Source organism: Suncus etruscus, chromosome 6, assembly GCF_024139225.1.
Source record: "Suncus etruscus isolate mSunEtr1 chromosome 6, mSunEtr1.pri.cur, whole genome shotgun sequence".
NCBI lineage: Eukaryota > Metazoa > Chordata > Mammalia > Eulipotyphla > Soricidae > Suncus > Suncus etruscus.
Window position 1 is genome coordinate 73,463,075 of NC_064853.1, and position 12,077 is coordinate 73,475,151.

At 41.6% G+C, this 12,077-nt stretch overlaps 1 protein-coding gene across 1 annotated transcript in view; it reads right to left on the reverse strand.

The window, feature by feature from the left end:
* Positions 1-12,077, reverse strand: part of DSTN (destrin, actin depolymerizing factor) — a 32,491-nt gene that overhangs the window by 2,595 nt on the left and 17,819 nt on the right. Inside the window, exons 2-3 of the mRNA XM_049774368.1 lie at positions 4,486-4,793; positions 596-672 (exon numbers count right to left, since the gene is read on the reverse strand). Coding sequence (XP_049630325.1) covers positions 596-672; positions 4,486-4,793 — 385 coding nt within the window. The remainder of the gene's footprint in view (positions 1-595; positions 673-4,485; positions 4,794-12,077) is intronic.

Here is a 12,077-nt window from a genome sequence, read left to right on the forward strand (position 1 = left end):
AAATCATCCCATTCCATAAAGAGCTAGAGAGAAGAGAGTACCTTACCCGCCTAATGAACACTTCCTGTCTGCAACTGTGTTCTGTTGACTACATTCCAATCAAGAGCAAATTTCTTATTTAGCATGAATAGTGTAAAGAAGCCACGTCTCTTCCCAAATGTGGTGATACCTCAAGTTATCAAGAGGCCAGAGATATGAGATGAGTGAAAAATCTCGTCTGGCACTCGACTGACCCGGTTGGATCCCCCACACCACACATGGCCCTCCAAACATCACCATCTGTGAGCCTTGAGTACAGCCTGGTGTGGCCCAACACCTGCCCCCAATAATAATAAACATAATAAAAACAGCATGCCTGAGTGCTATGTAGATATGTTGAAAGAACAGAACCTAAAACATGGATTTTCACCACCAAAGAAACCAGCACATAGCAGAAGGGATCATTAACCTTCTGAATATATGGCCAAGATACTCTTAAAAGAACAAAAATTATCATAAGACATATATATATATATATATATATATATATATATATATAGCCCACATTACAGTGGTTCAACAATGCTCTAAATGTTAACAAGGAAACAGACTATACCTTGAAATTTCTTTTTGATTGCATCTTTGGAGCTTGCATAGATCATTTTACTTTTCAGTGGTGCTAATTCTGGTGCCCTGGAAAAAAAAAAAAACCCAAAACCTTAAAAGAAGGCACATATTACATCACATTAAACATTTTCACTAGCAATAGGGGACAGAGATTATAGTTTTAATACTTTCTGGTTTGAAAAAGTTTCAAAATACATGAAAGAACAAAGAATATTGAGTACCTGCACCCAGAAAAGAAATGCTAGCAATTTTAGCGTTTTTTGACTTCAGATTGTTTTAAGAAAAATACAACACTTTAAAAATAAAATTAAATGTCTGTCTTACCTTACTGCCTAGTCCCTTCACTTATGTCAATTCTAGTAGCAAGTTCTGACCTTGAGTACTTGTTTTCCATCTGATTCTAACATGTTAAAACATGTCAGGAGATTCTTTTTAAGTTTAATGGTCAGACAGTAATACTACTATTTTATTTCGCAAGATAACAATAGTCTTGTATTTTCTTAATTTTAAGTGTCTCCCTTCTTAACTGAACATTGGAAGTACAACATAACTTCACTTGCAATATTGAAAAATAGTAGAAATAATAACAATGAGCAGAAAACTTTCATTTTACTCATAACTACATCATTGCCCATGAAACCACCAAGCTTCCAAACTACCTTTCTGACATACCAACAACAACAAAAAAATGCAGTGCACTTCAATTACGGTAAACATTCCACCAGTTTCCAGAGCCATAGGACTTTGAGCAGACTCTGAAATTGTGGGTAGGAGGCTCCTCCCACCGCTAGTTTCTGTCCCTGAAAATAAAGGAAAGGTTGGGGCTGGAGTGATAGCACAGTGGTAGGGAGTTTGGCTTGCATGCTGCCAACCCAGGATGCACCCGGTTCGATCTCCAGCATCACAGATGGTTCCCAAGCCTGCTAGAAGAGATAACTGAGCACAGAGCAAGGAGTAACCCCTGAGTGCTGCTGGGTGTGGCCCAAAAAACAAAAACAAAACAAAAAAAAAAAAAAGAGAGAAAAGAAAAAGGAAAGGGAAGAAGACTCCAAGTCTCTCTGAGGTTTAGTCCTCTGCAAAGCCGTAATATCTTCTGCCAAGTTAAGTGGGTAATTTCCTTATACAAATAGGTCAGAGAAAGAAAAAAGGCATGAGCCATTCTGATTTTATGGTAATCAAATTTTGGAAAGATTTTAAGATTATTCTGAGACAAAGCTAGATAGGAAAAACACTCTAAAAAAGCTTTTATCTTTACATTTCAAAGATAGCAGTACAAAGTAGAAATCAGTGCTTCCTTTTTGTCTTTCTACTTTTACTGGCACAACTGAGGAATGAGCAGGTCATAAATGTACCTTTATCAAAAATAGGAATAGCCTCGCTCAAATCTCAAGCAACAATCATTTTGAGGCAGTGGTCCTCAAACTATGGCCCGCGGGCCACATATTGTATTTGTATCTGTTTTGTTTCTTCATTGCAAAGTAAGATATATGCAGTGTGCATAAGAATTCGTTCATACGTTTTGTTTTTACTATAGTCAGACCCTCCAGTGGTCTGAGGGACAGTGAACTGGCCCCCTGTTTAAAAAGTTTGAGGACCCCTGGTAGAGCTTCCAGGAGAACTACACAATAAACTGCTCATACACATGTTCTTGGACTCACAACTCTATTTACCAGAGTCCTGACTAAATCAAGAGTAACAAAGTCTTGGGGACTGAGGACTGAGACTGAGACTGAGGTCAGATGGAGGTTTTTTTTTTTTTTTTTGGTTTTTGGGTCACACCGGCAGCGCTCAGGGATTACTCCTGCTCTACGTTCAGAAATCGATCCTGGCAGGCTCGGGGGACTATGTGGGATGCCGGGATTTAAACCACCATTCTTCTGCATGCAAAGCAAATGCCCTACCTCCATGCTATCTCTCTGGGCCCCAAATGGAGTTCTTTTCTTTTTTTTTTTTAATTTTGTTTTGGAGGCATCACGCCGGCGACGCTCAGGGGTCACTCCTGGCTCTAGGCTCAGAAATTGCTCCTGGAAGGCTTGAGGGACCATATGGGATGCTGGGATTTGAACCACCGTCCTTATGCATGCAAGGCAAATGCCTTATCTCCATGCTATCTCTTCGGCCCCATAAATGGAGTTCTTTTTAAACACAAATCCCCCTACAACTGTACCTTACCTCTTGGGCTGTTGGAGGTGAACACACAGTTCAGCTATTTACTTTGCCCTGTCTATTTCAGATCGAATTATCAGGCAGGGAAGACAGTTCCAAAGGCTGGAGCATAGCTTCTGCATGTTGGAGTCATGGTTTAATCTAATCCCAGCACCACCAAGGTCACTCCGAGCATAGAACCAGCACAACAGTAGCCTCCAAACACTGTCAGGTGTGGATCCCCAACCAAAAACAAAGAAAGGACACGAACACAGACACACAGACATGGACACACACACGGACACACATACACACACAGACAAGAACACACATACAGACATGGACACACACACTGCCAGCTCCTCTAAACAGAGGCTGTTAGCAATTCCCCTTGGCCTAGAACATTTCTCAAAATTCTCTATCAAGGAAGGTACCATAATACAATGAGTCGAGAGATACAGGTATGACTTCTAACCAAAGGTTTGCCTCAAGTATTATGTGACTTGGGAAGACCAAAAAAACTCATTTGAGCAAGCAACTGAGAAAAGGTCCCACTAATTATTTCCACCATTTTTTTACTCTTTGAAGCAACACTACTGGGGGGAGCATTCTGGGGTGAAGAAAACACCATCTATGCTGCCAGTGAAATGAGTCAAGGGAGAAACTGAATCTTACCTTTTATTTGATTTAAATCAATTTAAATAACCCAAGTATGCTAATGTCTATCCCTCTAAACCCCAGGATAATCCAAGCCCAGAGCAAACAACAGCAAATAATAGTACCAATGTCAAAGGCAGCAAACCTCAGAGATACAGCTCAAGGATGAGTATTCCAAAAGGTGGGAACTCGGGGGGGGGGGGGGGGGAGGCGGAGAGATAATATGGAGGTAAGGCATTTGCCTTGCATGCAAAAGATCAGTGGTTTGAATCCCGGCATCCCATGTGATCCCCTGAGCCTGCCAGGTGCGATTTCTGAGTGTAGAGCCAGGAGTAATCCCTGAGAGCTGCCAGGTGTGACCCAAAAACCAAAAAAAAAAAAAAAAAAAAAAGACAAAAAAAAAAGGTGGGAGGCTCATCCCTGGCATGCCATGTTGGAGAATTATTTTAGTAAGGTTAAATCCCCATCTTAGTATTCTAAAGAAAATAGAGAACTGTGGCAGGGGAAGGGAGAGGAGAACGATATCCCATGTGGTACTCAGAACCCCTGGGGCATTCTCAGCTAACCTGGAATGAGGTGCTACTCAAACCCTGCCCACCTGCACGTGCTAGAGATAATCCAGGCCACGGCTAGTGGTGCTGGGGACTAAGGCTGCACACGGGAGATTCAGCAGTCATGTGGGCCCTAGGCATCAAAGCAGGAATGACCACATATATGCAAGGCATGTATAAGACCTAGTACAATCTCTCTCTCTCTCTCTCTGGACCTCGAAGAAAAATTTTAGAGAAATTTTAGTCATTTATGAATTGTGGATTCAGAGGATGCAGAGAAATCTACACCCACCAAAAAGCTATCTTCCCCTGCCAAAAGTTCTAAAAGTCATGTTCTCATGAGCAGACAAAAAATAGTTAGGGTTTAATTTTGGTTCCACAATCCAGTTCAAGATCTTAAAAACTTGAAGCCATGAAATTAAATGACAATGGCCAGAGAAACTCCGAACTGAAAATTACGTTGGTCCTAAGAACTGGTTCTATATGGGCTAACCAGAGATTAACTCTGAGTTTTACAGAAACTTACCACAAAAAAAACATCAGTTCTTCTTTTCTGGATTCCTTGGTTTCAAAACTTGCATCATACAAAGCATAGCGACAATCCTTTTCAGGAAGCATTCCCACAAAATGCTTGAAAGGGTCAGTTATGGTTACCCCAACATCGCCAACCAAGATCTCTTTGCCTTCTTCTACAATGATGCACTTTTTGTCTGCACTGAGACAAAAAATAACAGCCTTCTTCCTTTTCTTGATTTCTTCTGGTGTGGAGCACTTCCGAACTTTCATGTCATAAAATATGCGACATACTTCATCAGCAACTTGCACTCCGGAAGCCTAGAATGGGGGTGGAGGGAATCAAGGAGGATAAAATTTAGATCATGTCAAGTACTTAAGGCGCTGCTTTAAGGGACTGCTTTAACATTAATCCTCTAATTCTTATTATAGCGGTGGTTCAGAGTCCTGAAAGGGAAATAGTAATCTTCGCGGTTTGAGTTCTGATACATAAAATTCCTTTCATAATACATAAGAGATGACCAGAGAATTCTACTCCTAAGACATATGTTGCTCTTGAAAATAAATTAAAATGTCTTTGTCCTACTTCCCTTTTAAACGTGTGATTAATACTCAGTAACATGTTAGTCACACCCCTCTAGAGTCACACCTTCCATTTTCAAAATCTCCAAGTTTTAAAATAATGTTTTTAAAGTTTAATAAAGATTATCTTAAAAAGCTATAGTGAGGATATATTATGCTATAATAAAGAGATGCTAATTTAAGGTTATAGCAAAAGATAAATAAACTTTTTACATATGATACATGTTATTTTTACAATATCTTGGTAGCAAAGATCTAAAACCAACTTGAAATCATTTCATCTTCTTTCGGGAATGGCATTTCTCTTCACTTGGCTATGCTCAGATTGTTAAGAGATTTCCTCAATGACTCTAATGTTATGTGATTCCAAAAGGAGAGTTCTGAGGCCTAAGAAACAGCATAGGTATGAGGGACACACATTGCATATTTTGGACTCTAACACTCAAGCACCTCCAGTATAGTTCTGGAAGATCCTGAGCACAGTGGTGTGTGGCCTGGTGGCCTCCAAACACCACCAGGGTGAACCTAGCTGTCTTCAACATCCCTGGACCCAAGCAGTACTGCATCCAGAAGTCCTGGCACTGAGCAATCTGGCCCAGTTGGTTGAGTGTTCCTAGGAGAACCAGAGGGCCCTGAGTGCTGCATGAGAGCCCCAAATAAATGAATAATGAACAATCAGAAATGGAATCTTAATACTAAATGGTGCAAAAATATGAAGATCAAAGTTTAATGTTAAGTAATGCAGTCATAAGAATACATGTAAGATGAAAAGTTAACACATCAGGAAAAAATGCTTATAAATTAGTCAATAAGTATTTGTACCAGAATATAGTAAAAACAAAGCCCAAAATATGTCGTCTAACCCAAAAATTTTTAACTAGGCAAAAAAATTTAAGACATTTCTCTCAAAAAAACACACAGAAACAGCCAACAGATCTTGGGAAAAACCACTCATGCTCATGAAAGAAATGTCTTCATCCTCCACACTGTAGCACAAGGCTGTGGGTACACACATCTGCCTTATAAGGAGGCCAAGAGCTCTGTCCAGACCTGCAACATGGGGGAAGTGGGATCCCGATCACACTGATATTGGGGCTCTCCAACTGTGAGCATCATCTCTAGTGCACCACAACACACAACCACAACCAGTGTGCTGTGCACCACAACCCAGCAAGAAAAACCAACGAAAGGAAAGAGGCAGGGCGCTGAATGAGATGCTACTTTATACCCACTAAGAAAACTGGAATAAATAAAACAATAGAAGGGCTGGATGGAAAGCACAGGGAGAGCCAGAGAGATAGCATGGAGGTAAGGCGTTTGCCTTGCATACAGAAGGTCGGTGGTCGGTAGTTCGAATCCTGGCATCCCATATAGTCCCCTGAGCCTGCCAGGAGCAATTTCTGAGCATAGAGCCAGGAGTGACCCGAGCGCTGTCAGGTGTGACCCAAAAACCAAAAAAAAAAAAAAAAAAAGAAAGCACAGAGGGGAAGGCATTTGCCTTGCCACACAGTGGTGTGCCTAGTAGACATCTGGGTGTACAAGTCAACACCACTGCAATGAATGTCCAATTAAGTAACAAAAGACAAATAAGACAAGGGGCAGGAAACTAGTAAGAACAAGGAAGATGCTTTAGAACAAATCTTCTGGAACATACCAAAGGGAACCACTGAAGGCAAAGCAAAGGCTTTGTTTTGTCAGCAAAGACAACAGTGGATTTGTCAGAAAGCAGATACTGACAGAGTGTCCAAAGGAAGGATTCTGCATTCTCTTAGGCTATTTCATCCAGGTCCGAGATTTCAAAGATCCAATCCAAATGTCTCAGGCATTGTTCAGACTTACACTCAATTTCCTTTTTTTTTTGTTTTGTTTTTTTTTTTTGTTTGTTTTTGGGCCATACCCGGCGTTGCTCAGGAGTTACTCCTGGCTGTCTGCTCAGAAATAGCTCTTGGCAGGCACGGGGGACCATACGGGACAGTGGGATTCGAACCAACCACCTTTGGTCCTGGATGGCTGCTTGCAAGGCAAACACCACTGTGCTATCTCTCCGGGCCCTCAATTTCCTAACAACCATCTTCAAGTGTGTGTGTGTGTGTGGGGGGGGGGGGATATCTAATTTGAGATCAGCCCAAAACACCAAGAGGCCATTTCTCTTCTTGTCTATATCTCTTTCTCAGTATGGATCATGATCCAAATTACTTGAGGCCCAAATCTCAGGGACATCCTCAATAACTCCCTCCAGCAGTTATCTGGATTTTCTTATCTTTCCTCAAAGACACTGATTCCCCTCCATCCTCTCAACCCAAGTTACCAGCACAATCTGTTTTCAGGGACTGAGGTGTGAATGGGATAGGGGTGGGGATGGGTTACAATATGCTACACAGCAATGTTCCTTTTTCAGAGCACAAAAGGACACTATTCAAAAGGCTTCCTAAACCTTTAGCTGCAACCATGTGACTGAGTTCTGCCCAGCAAAAGGTGGGTAGTGACATAAAACCACTGACAGCCTTCACCCTTTAAAAGTGGTTCTTGATGTCTGTTTTTTCCCTACCAGGATGAACCTGATAGTCACACCTCAAAATAACAGATGGCTATGCAACTACACAGCACACGGTATGATAGTAAAATCTTAACTTAAAGCGGGATTTTCTGTTTAATTCGTTACCTACAGTCTAACACAACAGGTGGCCGAGTATGGGAACTAAAACTTGAATCCAATTGCCATGCTTGAAAGCCTGCAATGACTTTCCGTGGAGTTGAAGGTAAAATAATCACTGAACACACATTTCCTACCTCTATCATCCATCTCTCTAGCGCCACTGTGTCCAGTACATATTCTGCATTCACACTACTTTGGCTTCTCAATGGTTTCTGTCAACCATGCCTGTCCCACAACTGTTCCATGCCTGTTCCCACTGTCAACCATGCCTGTCCACGACTTCCATTGCTTCTTTTCCTGATTTACTCTTGAAGTCTCAGATCAATCATCATTTTAGAAATAAGCTGTCTGGGTCAGAAACCACAAGACCATCTACCACCTATGCCAAAACACTTATCACTTTCAATGTTCTATCTTTAAGAAATTTTCTAAGAGACAGTGTCCACTGCAAATGAATTATTGTGTTCCTATGGAAACCAAAGATTAACCAGATCCCCAAGATGGTTGATCTGACTAATGGAAAAGATAAAAACTGCATATATGAAGTTTTAATACTTGAAACATACTCTAACAGAGAGGAACTTAATTAAAGAAAGTAAACACTAGGGGCCCGATATACATGACAATGCTCTTCAGGCACAGGTGGCTGATTCTGCATAGTTCCTTGAGCACAGAGAGAAACCAGAGAGATGGGACAACAGGTAGGGCATCAGCCTTGCAAGCAGATGACTCAGGTTTAATTTCCATCCCATAAGGTCCTCCAGAGAAGCACCAGGAGTGATTCCAGAGTTCAGAGTCTTGTGCATATAGCTGGAGTCACCCAAAAACAGACCAAAAAAATCCTTGAGTAAAGTGCAACTGCGGATGTCCCCAAGCAGCAGCACCTGGCCCTGGCCCCTCACAGTCCCCAAAACATTAGAATACCCTGGTGTTGAGGGTTTTAGCAGTGCTGCATCCTGAATCAGTGGCCAAGATGGAGAAGAATCGCAGGAGAGGCCTCCTGGTTTCCTGAATACGAGTGTCAACTATGCCCCCAAAGAAAGAAATGAAAGATTAGATTGGGGTGGGGGTCACCAGGGAGGGTTTTCACATGGAAGCTGACTTAAAGCACCCCAAAATAAGATGGAAAGGATGTAAAGATAGTCCATGGTAATGAGAGCCTGGCATACACCATCAGAAGAGAGGGTCAAAGGAAGGTGAATGAGACATACACAAATACATATTTAAGTGTAGATCTAGCTAGATACATTTATCAATGATAAGGCTTTATTTATAACTTAGAGTAAATGATAAAAACAATTATTATAATAAATGGTATAAAGTTCTATATGAATGTAGTTCTTCTATCAAGTTAAAGTTAATGAGCATACTAGCTTCAGTGTGGCCACTTCAATGTCAAAAAGTAAAATCTTGAATAGAGAGGTATCAGGAAAGAGAAACTATAGGAACATCATAACACTAAATTCTGTCTGTGGAAATAAAAAGTTAAATCCAGATAAAATATTATTCGATTCATGTGCAATGAATACAGATGCTTAAGTCTGCCAGACCTAAACTTGGTATATCCTTCAAATAACTAACTTTTATATGAAAAATGAAACTAGTTCCTGGATTCTTGATAGTGATTTTTGTTTGTTAGGGGCTATACCTAGGGTCCCTTAGGGGCTACTCTCAGCTCAGTGCCAAAGGAACATCAGAATGCTGGATGGGACCGGAGCAGTGGCACAAGTGGTAGGGCATTTGCCTTGCACACGCTGACCTAGGACAGACTGTTGTTCGATCCCCCAGCATCCCATATGGTCTTCCAAACCAGGAGTGATTTCTGAGCACATAGCCAGGAGTCACCCCTGAGCATCACCAGTGTGGCCCAAAAAACAAAACAAACAAACAAATAAAAGGATGCTGGGTCCTGAACTTGGATCTCCTACAGGCAAGGCATGAGCTATCTATTATCGCTCAGTTCTTAGTAGTGACTTTTATAAACTATAGCTGATGCTACGCAGGAAAACTGGGAAAGGAGGAAATTTGGCTCCCAATCAGTAAGGCATTATCCCCAGGCAACTGGTTTCCTGATTTGTACCAACAAGTCTACCATCAACCACCTGCTAATTCGGTTGCTGGGTCTGAGGTGTGGATCTGGAAGCTGCAAAACAAGATTAGTGGGATGCAAAGAAAGTGAATCGCCAAATAACTACCTTACTGACATCTTGGGCAAAAGGTGATGAACAGTTTCATCAAGCTACGGACTACCACCTTGGTAGTCATTTCATTGCATATTTCTGAAGAAAACTGGCTCCTTCACCGGTAGTTTTGTGAGTGAACTAGACTAGCTCTTCTGGGACTTTAAGGGTATGCCAAGTTCATGTGGATCTGGTTAAAACATAGAGTTGAAGGAACTTAAATAAGACTACGGAAAGAGGGTATCTGCTGTGCATGTGGCTAGCCAGGTTAGATTCTCAGCACCCTATATGGTCCTCTGACACCATCAGGAGTGATCTGTGAGTGCAGAGCCAGGAGTAAGCACTGAGACCCTGCAGAGTGAGGACCAACCCAACCTCCAACTTAACCTCCCACACGCACCCCATCATAGGTTTTCTGATCTTGGTTCAGGGCATCTATGGTAGAGCTAAAGATTCTACAGTTCCATTTAGGTACAAGTATAATCACTAACATTTAGTCAAAAGTTCCAAGAAAAATACTATATAGTTAGAAGCTACAAGAGTTAATACACCAGGCAGGTACCTGTCTTGCTTATAACTGACCTAAGTTGATCCTTGACAACCATATGGTCCCTGAGGCCGGGCCAGAAGTAATCCCTATGCACAGCTGGGTGTCGCTCAAAAAATTAAAACCAAAAAACCCACACACATAAATAATAAAAAGTTGGCCTGCTGCTAGTTCTTTACATTTTAATTTTCATTTAAAAATAAAAAAGCAGTAGTGATCGGTACTTTACAAAGAATAGTAAGAATACCCAAGGTCATTTATTTCTATGCCATATTTCTCTGATAAATCTTATAGATCCTTCAGCAAAATTGTGTTTCAAATAAAGTAAAAAATATGTAACAGGGATTGTGATACGTAGACTAGAGCACATGAGCAAGCCTGCACACTTAGTTTTTTTGTCATTTGATTTTGTTTGGGGCCACATCTGGCAATGCTCAGGAGTCACTCTTGTTAGGCTTGGGGGATGCTGGGGCTCAGACGTGGGGTGGCTGTATGCAAGGCAAGTCCCTCACCTGCTTTACTATCTTTCTGGACCCACATGTATGCATACTTGGATCCCTGGATCTCCATGGCACCCCATTCCCAGCACCACACCCCAACACTGAGTCCAAGCCCAAAGCCTCCAGGTCTGACTATAGAACTTCCTGGTTCACATACTAAGCTGAACATCTCTAGGAGTAGCCACTCCCCCCACATCACAGGGTATGGTCCCTGTTTTAAAAAGGAAAAAATGGGGCCAAAGAGGTCATTCTGTGGGTAAGGTGCTTCCTTGCCTGGCACACGGTGATCCAGGTTCAATACTCAGCACACCACCTGGTCCTCTAAACCCAGCAAGGACTGATGCCTGAGTAGAGTCAGGAATGAGTTAAGCACTGGGCACCAATGGGTGTGACCCCCCCAAACAAAAACAAAATAAGTAGTCAGTTATGTTAAATATATTAAATATTGATGATTGTTAGATTCTGTAATTTTGACAAATTTGTTCTCACAGATATATCTTAGTAAATTTTAAAAACTGTAATACTAATAGAAATATTTGTTCTTTTTCACCTAACCAAAAAATTCATCATTTTCAACTTTCATTTTTGTTTCTCAAATGTTAGATTATAAAACTATTAACTACTTGACCACTGAGAAAACTAGAGTATTTTTAAGACCAGAATTAAATACCATTTTTATTTAACTTTATTTTATTTTTGGTTTTTGGGTCACACCCAGCAGCGCTCAGGGCTTACTCCTGGCTCTATGCTCAGAAATTGCTCCTGGCAGGCTCAGGGGACCATATGGGATGCCGGAGATTCAAATCACCGGTCTTCTGCATGCAAGGCAAACCCCTTACCTCCATGCTATCTCTCCAGCCCCTTTAACTTTATTCTTTTAGGGACCAGATAGACAGAGGGATTAGGACACAAGCCTTGATGTTACCCGGCTTGAACTGACAGATCCCAAGCATCACATGGCCTGTGGAACACAGCTTCCTTGGGTCTTGCACTAAACCATAGCCTGGTGGGTAAGAATCACCAGGTATGGTCCCTGGGTCCCCTAAGCACCCAGAGTTGCTCACCCTGAGCACACTTGGAATGTGTCCCCCCAATAAAGTTCTATTTGGGGTACAGGAATGTGGCTCAGCAACTAAGTTC